Genomic DNA, 15943 nt, shown 5'->3' with positions numbered 1-15943 from the left:
GTCTTGTATGAACACAAGTCAGATGATAGATCAGTAGAGTTTCCTGTATGAAAATAGGCCAGAGGTTCTCAAACTGTGATCCATGGACCACCAGTGGTCCGCGAGCTCCATTCAGGTGGTCCGCAGATAGTTCTCTTTAAGGTGCGCACTTGGGCGGCCGCACTCAAGAGAATGAAGGGCCACCCACCTAAGTAGTGGAGCTGATCAGGCATGGCCCCACTAATTAGGTGCCTGGACCCTGGAGAAGATACACATATAAGGGGAGGTGGTGACCTTGCGGAGAATATGGCGTAGGTGGGAGTAGGCAGTGGGGTGAGAAGAGGGGGTGGGGGAATTTGGGATGCGCAGGGCTGCGGCGGCCAAAGAAAGAGGTGACTTTCCCCAGCTCCAGGGCTGCAGCTGCTGGGAAGAGACCCCACTCCTTCCCAGCCTCAGCTAGGGGACTGCCGCAGCGGGGGAGAGAGGTCATATCCATCACATTAGAAAGGTAAGACTACTGATATTAAAATATGAGTTGTGTGCTTTTATTTGTAGAACCAAAAAACGTTATTAAGTTTTTTTTAATATAGTACTTTTATCCAAAGCGCTTTACAATAGTTAGCTAACAGTACAAACAACATTTGGAAAGATCATTAAGTGGTCCGCTGAGACCCTCAGCAATTTTCAAGTGGTCCGTGAAAAAAAAAGTTTGAGAACCACTGATATAGGCAATTTTTCCTTCACTCTCTAAAGGACTGCTCCAACTTCCATTAAAATGAATAGAAAGACCTCATTGACTTCAATGGGAACTGGATTGGACCCTACAAGATTTGTTGTGTTTCATTTATATTTATTGATCATTTAGTTGTCTGTGCATTATAGCAACAGTTTATGACCTATTAAAAAAACAACAACAACAAACCCAGTGTAACTGGGTTCCAAAAGTTAGGGTCCTAAATGCATACTGAAAAAACGACAAGGAACCCTTGTGGCACCTGAGAGACAAACAAATTTATTTGGGCATAAGCTTTCGTAGGCTAAACCCCACTTTATCAGATGCATGGAGTGGAAAATACAGTAGCAGGTATATATACACAGTACATGAAAAGATGGGAGTTGCCTTACCAAGTGTGTGTGTGTGGGGGTCAGTGCTAACGAGGCCAATTCAATTAATAACACTGTTATTCACATCTTCTTGTCAACTGTTTGAAATGGGCCACCCTCATGACCATTACAAAAGTGATTTTTTCCTCCCTTGGTATTCTACTGTTAATTGAATTGCCTCGTTAGCACTGACACTCCCCCCCCACTTAGTAAGGCAACTCCCATCTTTTCATGTGCTGTATATTTATACCTTCCTACCATCCATGCATCTGATGAAATGGGTTATAGCCCATGAAAGCTTATGCCCAAATAAATTTGTTCGTTTCTAAGGTGCCACAAGGACTCCTAGTTGTTTTTGCTGATACAGACTAACACGGCTACCACTCTGAAACCTGAATCCATACTGAGGCTCCTAAATATAAGTAGTCTGATATTCAGAAGTGTTGAACACTCGCCAGTCCCAGCAAAGCTTATAGGAGTTGCAGGTGCTCATCATCTTTGAAAAACAGGCCACTTTTATTTAGGTGCCTCAGTCTGGATTTAGGAGCACCCAGATTTGAAACTTCTTGTTTCTGTCTTTTTAGGCTTTGCTGATGCCATTCCTTTGTGACAGCCTGTATGGACATAATGGTTCTTTGCCTTCTGAGTCTCGAGGGATGCATTTGGGTAACATTTTCAAGCTTTTGTCATCAACCAAAAACTTAGCGTTGCCAACTCCTGCGATTTTATCATGAGTCACACAGTATTTGATGTCTGGCTTAAAGCCCCAGCTCCTGGAGACAGGTGAGCTTTCATTTGAATAAATGAAGTTCCTAGTCCTTGTGGTTAGAGAGAAAAGATTGAGAAGCTCTCTGGCGCACCTCAAAAATCCAGAAACCAGAAGGCAAATAAGAACCCAAAATGGTTTAAAAACCAAACACATCCTTGTGACCTTGACGAGAAGGTTGCCAACATTGTATTTCAGAAATAAGGGACAGTTTTCTTAGCACCCCCGCCTCCTGCTACTAAGATCATGGTTATCATCACCAGTAATAATGAGCAGCAGGTACCCATCTACACGGCCCAGGGGTATTTCCTGCCACACTCAGCAACTCCCCATCTTGTTCTACAGAGATGAAAAAATAAGGGGCCTCCCATGTACTAAGGGACTGCTGGGGATGCCCCGCTCATGGTTTTTAGGGGCTGGCTCCTGGTTTATGAGGGTTTGGGGCTGACCAGCCGAATGCTTTTATTTCCATGGCTCCAGGGCCTGGGGTCTTAGGGGTGGGTGAGCGCACGGAAACTGGCAGTAGCATTGTGAGAGAGCGGGGGGGGCAGTAAGGGGGGGCGGCTTGTCAGGCGGCGGGGGGGGGCGACATATGAGATAGGGCCTGGTCGGTCCCGCTGGCTGGCTGGCCGCGCTCCCTCCCCTCCCCATCCCGCTGCAGGGGCGGCCCCGCATCAGGCAGGCGCTGGCTCCTCGCGGCACCATCTTAGCTCAGCAGCGCGCTGGCCCTTTAAATCCCCCCCCCCACACACGCCGCCGCCGCGCGCCCCTGCGGCAGGAGAAACCCAGGGCGGCTCGCTCGTTGGCCACCCCGCCGGAGCGCGGCCCGGCCCGGCCCACCAACGACCTTCCCGAAGGCCGGAGGGAGCGCGAGGCGTCTCCTGAGCGACCTGCTGCCCCCTCAGAGGTGAGGGGGGGAACGGGTATAACAGAATCTCAGGGCTGGAAGGGACCGCAGGAGGTCATCTAGTCCAACCCCCTGCTCAAAGCAGGACCAATCCCCCATTTTTGCCCCAGATCCCTAAATGGCCCCCTCAAGGATTGAACTCACAACCCTGGGTTTAGCAGGCCAATGCTCAAGCCACTGAGCTATCCCTCCTCGCAAAGTTGCATGGCTGGGGGCATGGACCGGCTGCTGGGGGAGGGGGCTCGTAGTAGGCGGGGTAGTGGTGAGAGAGGGGGTGGGGGATTGGAGGAAGTAGGGGGGAGGGTTGGTGGGGGGCTGGGTGGTGGTGAGGGAGGGGGTTGGAGGAAGTAGGGATGGGGTTTGATGGGGGAGTGAGGGTTGGTGGGGGGTGGGTAGTGGTGAGGGGGGCTGGGGTCCAGGCTGTGCACTGGGATGGGAAGTAGCAATTGCAGGGAGATAGTGTGTAAGTGGAGGGCAGGGATTGGGCTTTGCTGCAGCAGGAAACCATATCGGCCAATCCACACCCACAGTTTGGTGCTAAAGAGAGCTATCCCAAGTTAAAAACAAAGAATAAAATACTATCCAAGGAACATCCGTGAGCATGGGTTTTAAGCAGGCAGTCTGGTATAGACAGGCTTTTTCAGAGGTTGGGAGGAGCCCTTAGTTTCTCACATGTTGTGTGTTGCCTGTTTTGTTTAAAACTTTGTTTTTATTTTTGAACAAGTTTCAGGCAATGAATGTTGCCAGCACCAAGAGCAAGCAGAGAAGACTTAGAGGAGCGGTTATAGTATTATTGTGTGAAGCAGCTTTCCACTTTTATGGGTGGAGGGGATTATTCAAGCAGAAATCACCAAGTGTCTTGAAATAAGTTTTTTTTTCAACATTTCTTTCCCTGGTTGTTGTGGGCAGGAACTTTGGTGGTGGTGGTTTGAAAAATAATGTTACAAAACAGCTATTCCATAATTGAGGGAAGGTAAAGGAAAACAAGATGTCATCCATATCCCTTTCCTTCAGATTTCTACATCTCCTTCATTCAGTTTCCTTCTAAAAACCCACTTCTTCCATGATACATGAATTGAGTTCTCTTTTCATGATTTTAATGAATCCATCAAGCTTGCATCTGATTACTGCAATCTCTGATTTTCCTTAAAATACACCCCACACTCTGTCAGTGTTTGCCACTCTTGTCTAACTATAGATGTGATACAATAAGCTATAAAAACTTCTGGGTCAGGAGGCCAGCAACAGAATCTTTATTAACTGAGTCTGAGCTATTAAGTTTTTTATTGCTACTATTGTGAGAGAGACATTCAAAATAAACTTCAGTTGTTGTGGTCAGTGTTTAACACCTTTTAAATCTACCTTTTATAACTTATTCTACAGTTTAAATCAAAATGGGATTCATCTTTTCAAAATCTATGAATGAAAACCTGAAGAGTCAACAGGAGTTCATGCTCATGAACTCCCGACTTCAGGTAAGCATTTGTTGTACAGAAGCAAGAAAAGCTACTGATTTTTCTCCTGTTTGGAAAAGCTTACTCTTACATGGAGATGTATGAGGGGTAGCGTAGTGCTATGTGATTTTGATGGTTTAACATGTTTATAAATAGGGAAAGTTTATAGCAAAAGTCCTTATAGCATCTTACAGCAGATAAATCCCATAATACCACTGTGATATAGGTATTATCCTCATTTTACAGATGGAAACTGAGGTACAGAGATTAAATGACTTATTCTAAAATCATAAATAGGAATAAGGAATAAATGGTTCCTAAAAATCCTGCTCTGCAAGCATGCCTTTGAGTAGTCCCACTGAGCTCAATGAGGCTACTCTTGTGTAAAGTTAGTCATATATCTAAGTGAGTCCGTGGCAGAGATACTAATAGAATCCAATGCTTTGCTCTAGGTACTGGATTCCAAAAGTTAAAAGTAAAATATGTATTTAAATTCTTTCCCCCCATACATAGTTTCATGTTCGTCAGTTTCAGTAATTCTAAGATAATAGCAAGGCTGTAACTTGTCTGTCTTTTCCCTGGCCCTGGAGCCAAGCTGATAAAGACCAAAGGTTAGGTAGACTATGCTGGATGACTTACTCTCCAGTTTGTCATTATTTTATTAGATTGTTGCATAATGGAGATGGGGAAGAAAGCTTTTGACACTGAAATCCAGAAGTAAGCAATAGAATTACTCTTTCTTATTCAGGCAGCAGTGTGGTTGTCTGATATGCTGTCAAGTATTTTAATAACTTCTGATGGCATGTCTACACTGCCCAGCATTTTGGGCTACTGGGTGTGAATTGCAGCATGTACCAAAGTGCTGTGCTGTAACTTACCCATGGGTACACTACAGGTGCTGCAGTTCACACCCCCGTAGTCTGAAATGCAGGGCAGTGTAGACATACAGTAAACTGAAAGTCAGAGGCAAGTCAGTGGGGAGTATAAAGTTTAATCTAAAGTTTTCTGTACACTTCTGAAGTTGAAATCAAATACAGTGTACCTTAAAAATACAGGTTTCAGAGTAACAGCCGTGTTAGTCTGTATTCGCAAAAAGAAAAGGAGTACTTGTGGCACCTTAGAGACTAACCAATTTATTTGAGCATGAGCTTTCGTGAGATGTATACATACATCTGATGAAGTGAGCTGTAGCTCACGAAAGCTCATGCTCAAATAAATTGGTTAGTCTCTAAGGTGCCACAAGTACTCCTTTTCTTAAAAATACATCTTTCCTTACAAATTATTGATGGATGAACTTTGCACTTAAATTGCCAGTAGGTGGCATATTTTAGCTTTTGAAGCATTCTGAAGACAAGTAGATTTTTTTAAATATTAATATTTAAACTGAATAAATTTTTGACATTTAAACTTAACTGAATATTTGGAGAAGATGTTTGTATAATTGGAAATTGGGGCGGGGGGAAATACCAGGAGCCTGAGAAAAACGTGTTGCAGTCTTATAACAAAAGTGGAAAGTAATTGCAATCTGGCTAATGAAGAAAAAGATGGGCTAAGTCTCTTCCACACCCCCGCCTGCTGTGTCTCCCCCTCCCTTCCCCCCACCCCCCGGAGTGAATTGAAGTTGTGTGTACATACAAAACTTATACTTGCAGGTTTTATGCATGTCAGATTTTTCCTTCTTAAACATTATTTTCTGATTATAGTATGTTTAGTTCTAACTAGTTCTGTTTCTGCAGAGGGAAAGTGCCAACTTATGTATAATACATAGATACATCTGGATATTTGTTGTTGTTGCATGTTTTGATGGAAATTGTGATTGGAGGTTCTTACAGAAGGATTACAGTTGCTTTCCTTACAATAACTTAACTTTTTCATTGGCAGATTAAATTTAATGTTGATAAATGCAAAGTAATGCACATTGGAAAACATAATTCTAACTATACAAAAACAATGTTGGGGTCTAAATTAGCTGTTACCACTCAAGAAAGAGATCTTGGAGTCATTGTGGATAGTTCTCTGAAATCATCCACCCAATGTGCAGCAGCGGCAGTCAAAAAAGCGAACAAAATATTGGGAATCATCAAGAAAGGGATAGATAATAAGCCAGAAAATATCATATTGCTTCTATATAAATCCATGGTATGCCCACAGCTTGAATACTGCATGCAGATGTGGTCGCCCGATCTCAAAAAAGATATATTGGAATTGGAAAAGGTTCAGAAAAGGACAACAAAAATTATTAGGGGTATAGAACAGCTTCTGTATGAGGAGAGATTAATAAGACTGGGACTTTTCAGCCTGGAGAAGAGGCGACTAAGGGGTTATGATAGAGGTCTATAAAATCATGAGTGGTATAGAGAAAGTAAATAAGGAAGTGTTATTTACTCCGTCTCATAATACAAGAACAAGGGGCCACCAAATGAAGTTAATAGGTAGCAGCTTTAAAACAAACACAAAGTATTTTTTTCATGCAACACACTGTCAACTTCTGGAACTCCTTGCCAAAGGGTGTTGTGAAGGCCAATACTATAACGGGGTTCAGAAGGGAGCTAGATAGATTCATGGAAGATAGGTCCATCAATGGCTATTAGCCAGGATGGGCAGGAATGCTGTACCTAGCCTCTGTTTGCCAGAAGCTGGGATTGGGTGACAGGGCATGGATCACTTGATGATAACCTGTCTGTTCATTCCCTTTGGGGCACCTGCCATTGGGCACTGTCAGAGGACAGGATACTGGGTTTGATGGACCTTTGGTCTGACCCAGCATGGCCGTTCTTATGTTGTTCCCAATTCCTCAAATCCATTGTTACCCAGAATACATTTTAATCTTTTGTTGTTTTTGGGTCAGAAGAAAAGAACATGAAAACTTATTATACAAGAGAACATTTCTCAAAGCAATCTTCCTTATCTCACATTGCAGTGAGATGGCTGAATAACTGAAAACCCTTCGTGTTGTCTTACACAGTAGACATAGGAGTAGGTTGTCACTTCTTCTCACTTCCTCAGAAAACCTATCATTCACTAAAATACCTGAAGCTTCTTCACTAAGGGCTTGTCTTCAGTATGGGCTAAATTGGCGCTGCAGCAATTGATGCAGCAGCATCGATTTAGTGGGTCTGGTGAAGATGCAATAAGTCAATGGAAAAGCGTTCTCCTGTCGAATTCAGTACTCCACCTCAGTGAGAGCCAGGAGCTATGTCGACGGGAGAGCGTCTCCCACTGACATAGCATGGTGCAGACACCGCCTTACATAACTTAACATAGTTTACATTGACTTAAGTTGCATAACTTACATCAATTTAACCCTCTAGTATAGACAAGGCAGGAATATGCTGTATCTGCCCAGAGAGCTTCGAAGAGCATCCAAGTCTATTTGGTTTAAAATGCCTAGTACATTATCAAGCTTGATAATAAATCTATTGCTATTAACATACGATACCACAGACTATTCTCTCGAGCTCACAAAAATAAAAAAAGTTAGTAATTCAGCCTCAGTGTTTGTTAATAAATAGCTTGGATTAGGGTTGCTCTAGTTTGTACAGGTGACCCGCTGGCCCCCGAAGAGAGGAGTGCAAGGGTAGCATGCCTCCGCTTCTCCACTCTATTTTTGAGCCAAGTTGAACTCAGCCAGAAGAAAGAATTGAGGCCTTGTAAGTTTTGTCTTGCTGCTATTTTGTAAAATAATGAAGATTGGACTATCAGGCTGCCTTGTTCTGGAGGACTTGCTGTTTGTTTGTGTTTGCATTGATATGTGTCTCCAGAGCTAAATAATCCATCTCAAATCTAGTCAAAAGGATTCCCAACAAAAGATATAATTGAGGCTTCACTTTATTCTATCCCTGCTGCTTGAGGGATCACACATGAAGCTCTTCCTTAAAATTATCAGATTTACAGCTAACGTATATAATGTTTTTGCCTTACCTTAAAATTTGAATGTGTAGAAGAAAGAATCCAGGTCTTAGAGCATATATGAGACATTTTATAATGTTTATAAATAGGAAAAACAAAATGCTATACGAGCACCATTTGCATGACTATAATGAAGTACCTTCCACAGTATCTGTTTTTAGTACCTTCTGTTCTATCTGCATTTTTGTATCACAGCATTTTGTCTGAGCATCCAGGGTTTACTCCTCCTTAAAAAAGAAAACAAAAAACCTCTCTTGTAGTTAACCATCAAAAAAATGCTTTAAAATGCACAAAGTAAACACATGGAAAATAGAGTGAAATATTTTTGTTTTTATTTCTGTTTCAGAGTGTAAGTGGTTGGTTACTTGTAACGATAGTGAGTGCAACATTTTCAAATGGAAAATATTTTTCTTAGTTGAGATCAGATTTAAAAAGTGAAACCTAAAGATGATTAATGGATTAACGACTTTTGTTTTTTTTTAAGGTGTTTTACATCTTAATTCTTAAAGGAGTCACTACTCATGTGCACTGAAATTCTCTCCCTCTTCCCTCCGTCAAATATGTCTTTAAAAAGTGAATTGTTTGTCTGTATATGTACAATGTGTAGTTTCTTGTGAATTCAGACTTCTGCTATGTCGACTTTGATGTCATGGAACAGGGTACCTAGGAAGCTCTTATTAATAAGGTCATAAATGCATGGCCCTTTGCTGGTGTGTTATAGCTATCTTCAAACAATAAAAGATCTTGTAAGTCCTAAATATTGCAGTACAAAGACACAGCAAGAGAGGTTAAAGATGGAGTTTCAGGTTAGTGTTTGTGAATTTAATGCTTATCCATGTAGTCCAGAAGTCTTCTTCCATGAATGATTTTTGCACTACGGAAAAGTGTTTTCTGGGCAGATTTGTAGAATACACTCTAAATAATATTTCAAGGCACTGTCACTTCAAATGGTATACCACTAGAAACTAAATTGTACATAGGGGAATTCAGTAGAGAAATTCACTGGGTAGGGTGGGAACATGAGCCATTTTTCAAAAAAGCTGTCAAAATAAAACCAAGTCATTTCCCAAAAAGCTGTTAACAGCAGTTTCAGGCACTGTCTGCCTCTGAGCCCGACTGCCAGTTTTTGTTTTTAATATCACTCTCTCCACACCCCAAAAGCCCCTCTCCCCTGTTGCTTTCTAGAAAGTTCCCACATAAACAGAAAACAGATAGACTACGTAAGGGAAACATGGGAATTGACAATACACAAAGTACTGCATATTGCACCATTCATAAAACCAGAAATAAGAGGGTTCTTTCCACTAATCTCTTTTGGCTACTGTAATATTAGGGAGTACTTGGGATGATATTAAATAAGATATCAGACAGCGGGATGATTATTTTAAGTTGATCCCTTTACATCGGGGTGGGCAAACTTTTTGGCCCAAGGGCCACCCACATCTGGGTATGGAAATTGTATGGTGGGCCATGAATGCTCACAAAATGGGGTTGGGGTGCAGGAGGGGGTGAGGGCTCCAGCTGGGGATGTGGGCTCAGGGGTGGGGCCAGAAATGAAGAGTTCAGGGTATTGGAGGGGGCAGGCGGTTGGGCTGCAAGGGGTGGGGGGCCAGGGCTCTGGCTAGGGGTTGGGGCATGGGAGGAGGTCAGGGGTACAGGTTCCAGGCAGCGCTTACCTCAAGGAGCTCCCGGAAGCAGTGGCACGTCCCCTCTCCAGCTCCTATGCGGAGGCACGGCCAGGCAGCTCTGCACGCTGTCCCGTCTGCAGGCGCTGCCCCCGCAGCTCCTGGAAGCAGCAGCATGTCCCCGATCTGGCTCCTAAGTGGAGGTGCGGCACTGGCCAGGCAGCTCTGTGCCAGGTGCCACCCCTGCAGCTCCCATTGGCTGCAGTTCCCAGCCAATGCAGGGGCAGCACTTGGGGCAGGGGCAGCACGTGGATTATAGAGCTCCCTGGTTGCCACTAGACAAGCCCCAGAGCCTGCTCCCCAGCGGGAGCTCAAGGGCCGGATTAAAATGTCTGATGGGCTGGATGGCCGCGGCCCGTAGTTTACCCACCCCTGCTTTACGTGGTAGTTCTTTTTAATATCTCTCTGATGGAGACTGGCATAAGAGTACTGTGGCATATTGTGTAACTGGGACACGTTGGTCATCTTTGGAGCCAAAGGTAGATAACTTTTCAAATCAGATTCTAAGTTTTCTTTTCAGATGTCTTTTAATAACACTCTGACACTAATAGACCTGTATGTTTGAGGTAGGAAAGTGTTTCTATTGCAGTTGAGTTACTTTGTTTCAAACAAAATGTATTTTTAGAAATATTATGCCTAGATGAAGATTAACATATCAGAAAGAAGGCCTACAAGGAATTAAAAGGCCTGAATCTGCTCTGACTTAAGCTGATTTTATGCTGGTGTAAATTCACTGATTTGAGTGGAATAACTCCTGATTTTAAACCAGTGCAAATGAGAGAAGAATCAGACCTTGAGAATCTTAGTAGTGTGGCTCTATTTGGTAGGAAGAAAGAATGCACACTTTAAAAGTTGCCTCACTGGCCCATCAGAATCTAATGAAACGCTAAGTGCTGGATTGTGGAATACAGTAGAACCTAGAGTTATGAACTGACCAGTCAACCACACTCCTCATTTGGAACCAGAAGTACGCAATCAGGCAGCAGAGAGAAAAAAACAAATAAACAAATGCTTTACAGTACAGTACTGTGTTAAATGTAAACTATTAAAAAAAAAAAAAAAAGAAAAAAGGGAAATTTAAAAAAAATAAGATTTGACAAGGTAAGGAAACTGTTTCAGAGCTTGATTCGTTTAAATTAAGATGATTAAAAGCAGCATTTTTCTTCTGCATAGTAAAGTTTTAATGTTCAGCTGTAAACTTTTGAAAGAACAACCATAATGTTTTGTTCAAAGTTATGAACAATCCCCATTCCCAAGGTGTTTGTAACTCTGAGATTTTACTGTATAGTAATAATTCTTTGGGAGCAGTGCAAGTTGTACATTGCCCCAATGAGAGCTCCAGCAGGCATTGTGCTTGCTTTAGGAACAATAGTCCAGAATTACAAAAGTATTTAGGCACCTAAGTATGCGGATAGATGCTTAATGGGATTTACAAAAGTGGCTAAGTATATTAGGTGCTTAACTGCCATTGAAGTAAATGGAAGTAAGCCACAACACAGGCTTAGATGTTTTTTGTAAATCCAGTTAGGCACCTAAATACCATTTTAAATCTGTCCCAATAACCCTTGGAGCTCCAGTGAGGCACAAGGGAGTACAGATGCTGCACCTCCAGTGGAGGCCATCTCCATTTGCTTCTCCTTTTTGCATCCAAGAAGATCTGCTTTTCAAAGGTCATTGCCAGCAGCAGCATTAGTCCTATGGAGTCCTTATGTTCTTTGACCATAAGGACTCCATTGTTCTGACATCTGGATGAGGTTCACAAGAAGTGGTGGATGGAGAGGCTCCTTGAAGGTACAAGCCGGTGGTCCATGAGAAGACTACTCGCTACCCTGATGCTGTCATTAGAGTGTTACCAAGATGCAGGATGCTTGGGATCTGATTAAGATTACAAAGATCCTCTTATTCTTCCTCATTTGCATTTATGGTTAATATCTCTAAGTACTGTGAATAGAACTTTAATACTCTTGCATCCATTTTAGAGCAACTCTTTAGCTATTGGCATATTCTATTAATGAAATAGAATTTTAAATTTTAAAAACTTCAAAAATGAAGTACATTCTTATAGCTAGTTACAAATTAGGTTGCTTTTCTTTTAAATTATATGCCGTGCTGTGTTGAATCAGTGTTCTTTATGGTAACACAGCGAGTCATTTATAGTATTAACTGTTATTAGCTATTTTATTTATTAACTTGCAATGCCATTAATAATGAAGTTTGAATTTATGACTAGTCAGAATTTTGTCACTTCTATTTCTGCTCAGTTGGATGCTGCCTTTCCATTTTGATGGTCTTCCATTATTTATGAATTGTAGATCAGTGGTTCTCAAAGCTGGTCCACCGCTTGTTCAGGGAAAGCCCCTGGCCGGCCGAACCGGTTTGTTTACCTGCCGCATCCGCAGGTTTGGCCGATCGCGGCTCCCACTGGCCGCGGTTCGCTGCTCCAGGCCAACGGGGGCTGCCGGAAGCGGCGCAGGCCAAGGGACGTGCTGGCCACCCTTCCCACGGCCCCCATTGGCCTGGAGCAGCGAACCGCGGCCAGTGGGAGCCGCTATCTGCCAAACCTGTGGACGCGGCAGATAAACAAACCGGTCTGGCCCGCCCAGGGCTTTCCCTGAACAAGCGGCGGACCGGCTTTGAGAACCACTGTTGTAGATGATCGATTGAGATTATTTTTATAGTGCCCATTATCATAGCATCTAAGCACTATTTTTTTTCCACACATCATCCAGCTACTGAAGGTTGCCAAGATAGAATTAAAGCATTATGGGAAAGTGATACAAGCCAGGGGATTGAAGAGGTGAGAAATTTCCATACTAAGAATGTTGGTGAGTCAAAAAGAAATAGGTGGTCATATGCTGGTCTTTCTGCTGTAGATAAATGGGGCACCTTGAGCATGAGCTTTTGTAACAGCACCTTAATTGTGTTGCAAATATTGATCCCAGATTTTTGTCTCATTACTAAGCACACTTCAGATTAACCTTAAAAGAAAATGAGGTTTGGCTGCAGCTGTGCGCCAGAGGATGCGACTCTGAATTGGAGTGGAGAGACCAGAGAAAACATTTAAATGGGTTAACAAGTTACTCTGGATTTTGCACTTCTAGAAATTTTTACCTATCAGTTGCACTATGTGATATTATGCTGTGACTTCAAATGTTTGGTCCTCCTGCATGTTTTTGCTATGGCAGAGCATGATGTGGACCTAGGTTAGAAAACCATAGCGCTAGCGTTTCTGCAGTATCATGGGTGTTTATTTGGCCACCCATGTAATGGGCAGAGACTGTTGACCTCAAAGAAGATACTAAAACCACTTGCTATATGTACATTCTGCTGCAAGCATAGTAAATTTGTAACCAGCTGCAGCTACCATAAATGTTCATCATTGAGGCGACCTTTTAAAATATAGCTCTTATTGGCAGGGGAATGATTTGTGCATTTGAAACAATTCTTGTGCGTTGCCAAGACGTGGATACAAAGGGAGCATGTCTGTCTCTTTCCCTTGTCTTCCTGCCGAAGTTTGAGAATTTTGAAGAGCTCATCTGTTGATGTCCTCACTCCTGTACAGGATCACTTTCTCAGTAGTTGCTTGTTGAAATTGCCTAGGACTGTATGATCCTTATCAGCTTTAAATGTCCTGACCACAATGATGCTGGGAAAATGCTGTTGTGCAGGGACATAAGTGTGTCTGAGCTGATAAATTTCTTCTGCTTTGAAGAGAGAGACTGACCAGGAAGAGGTGTGTTATCCTGGCTGGGAAGGGGAAAGACTGACAGAAGATGACTTCAGCATAATAAAGCATCTGATAGGGTGCTTCCCCACTGGCAAATGTGTACCACATTCATCCTAACTGGAGTATCTTAATTTACAGTTGTGATAGAGTGCAGCAACCCAGCATGACAAAATTGGCTGCATCAAGATGAAGACAGTTAACTGATCCCTCTCATCTGGATCTTTTAGTCAGTCTCAGCCTGTAGAGACCGTCTCCTTTTACTTCTGTTATGGCATAGTCGTTGGAGAGTTGAGTTAGGATCAGATTTATTAATCTCAATTTCCAGGGCTTTCTACTTCAGTCATAGTAAAGGGTGTAATCAGCTTCTTAGGAGCTGTGGTAGAGGTTATATGAATGCTTGTTATTGGTTTCCTATCATCACAGCTGCCTGGGCCATGAAGCCATAATGACATCAGTTTCATACATACCCATTAACTTTATCTGCTGTCAGAAAGTGACACAGTGACAGCTTGGAGAGGGAAAAAGAAATGCTTTTTAACAGATTGGGATGTGGTGTGGAATGTTAGTTCACTTTTATTTTGTCCAAAGAAAACTGAATATCAGTTGACTGGTGTGTTGGAATGTAGGTCTTGCCATACTAGTTCAGGCCAGTAGGCCATCTAGTCTATTTTCCTGTCTTGAGAGAGCCATTATCAAGTGCTTCACTGGAAGATGCAAGAAACCCTGAAATAGACAGTTATAGAAAATTTCATCATAGAAGAAGTTTCTTCCTACCCCTGGTCAAGTAGTTGGCTTATGGCCTAAAGTATGAATGCTTATGCTCCATCCCGCTTTTTAAAATATCAGCTAATATGTAAATGTTCTCATTGTCCATATAAATATCTAATCCTTTTCTGAATCCTACTAAATTCTTGGCCTCAGCATTTAGTGGCAGCGAGGTTTAGACTGTGAAGGGGGAAAAAGTTTAATATTAACAGTTCAATTGATTGATATTCAGTTTCTTTGGTTTTCCCTTTGTTGTTGTACTGTGAGAAGGTAAAGAGCACCTATGGGTTTCTTAAGTCGTCTTCTAGTCTTGACTAGTGTAAATTAAGCTTTTTTCCATCTGCAAACTTGTACGCCACATTTTCTAAATAATTGCTAAAAATATTTAACACCACCATTTCTACTTCAGATTTTAGGGGCGTTCCATTGTTAACTTTTGCAATGATGAAAGTAACCACTTTATTCCTTCTGTGTTGTATCTAGTTTCTGATCCATGACGGTTCTTTAACTCTCATCCCATGACTGCTTAATTTTTTAATAACCTTTGGCTTTGTGAAGAATTCTATTACTCAAATCTTTCTGATATTTAGTATATGTCAGTCATTATTCTCCATTCTTTTGTTGAAAAAGAAAGAATTTGAGTATACTGGAGAGGCACACTCTTGCCTTTACAAAAGAAGCCTTTATTTCCTTTTGAAATTTAGGCAGGTAATTCTGTGCTAGCCTTGGCTCTGCTTCATAACATGTCACAAGATCAGTATACTTCTCCTTCATAATAACCCTCCTAACAAACGAAGAAGCATGTGCATTTTCATCTCCAGTAGCTAGCTCAATCTTGTTTCTGTAGTTCCATGAAGTATATTTTTTTTCAACATGATAGCTGGATATGTAGGTATTAATGGGAATGATTGCATCACAATTATGTATTGCCATATTCTAGAGTAAGATTTAGGAAGTATGGTCTGCTGGGGTCAAAAAAAGTCTCTAAGCATATGTGATATTTTATGGGCCATTGCTAAATTAGAGAATATGGGGGCTTCTAACCTCCTACACCTAGGAGTAGGAAGGGAGCACCAGGGCCCTCGTGTGGGGAACCTAGGGTTCATCTCAGCTAGCTAAATTTCAGTAAAACTACAGCTTCCCCAGCTTGCGCTGGAGCTTTACATCTGGTAGCTATCTCATGGTAAAAACATACCTTTTCCCACTGTAGACATATCTAAAGAGATGCTGTCCTTAATATATTTATTACAGAAATATGACTTATGGGCAAATGGTTATGCTTTACGCTGTTTTACATTTTGTTTTTAAAATGTATAGGATAGGTTCCTTTAATACTGGTTTTTCTTGCAGAAACTTATTTTTAGTAGGAATCAATCAATTATAAATGTGTGGGTTTAAAATATAGTGTTAAAATATTTTGTCAAATCTTTTAAACTTGCTCTGTTCTACTTACGTGCTTCCCACCGTTAGTTTGGGTTATGCCTTTCTTCACTAGATTAGAGTCCTTTAGTACCCAATATTTTCTTTCTGTGAAAGTACTCCTACCTAGTACAGTAGAACCTCAGAGTTATGAACACCAGAGTTACAAACAGACCAGTCAACCATACACCTTATTTGGAACTGGAAGTATGCAATCAGATAGCACCT

General features: G+C 41.9%; 1 protein-coding gene across 1 annotated transcript in view; it reads left to right on the top strand.

The window, feature by feature from the left end:
• The first annotated feature begins 2592 nt into the window (after positions 1-2592).
• Positions 2593-15943, top strand: part of PLGRKT (plasminogen receptor with a C-terminal lysine) — a 51588-nt gene continuing 38237 nt past the window's right edge. The window contains exons 1-2 of the mRNA XM_073345275.1: positions 2593-2756; positions 4140-4231. Of these exons, the coding sequence (XP_073201376.1) occupies positions 4151-4231 (81 nt within the window). The 5' untranslated portion in view covers positions 2593-2756; positions 4140-4150. The remainder of the gene's footprint in view (positions 2757-4139; positions 4232-15943) is intronic.

Source organism: Lepidochelys kempii, chromosome 5 (assembly GCF_965140265.1).
Source record: "Lepidochelys kempii isolate rLepKem1 chromosome 5, rLepKem1.hap2, whole genome shotgun sequence".
NCBI classification, from domain to species: domain Eukaryota; kingdom Metazoa; phylum Chordata; order Testudines; family Cheloniidae; genus Lepidochelys; species Lepidochelys kempii.
The sequence above is the reverse complement of the archived record's forward strand: the minus strand, read 5'-3'. Positions and strand labels throughout refer to the sequence as shown.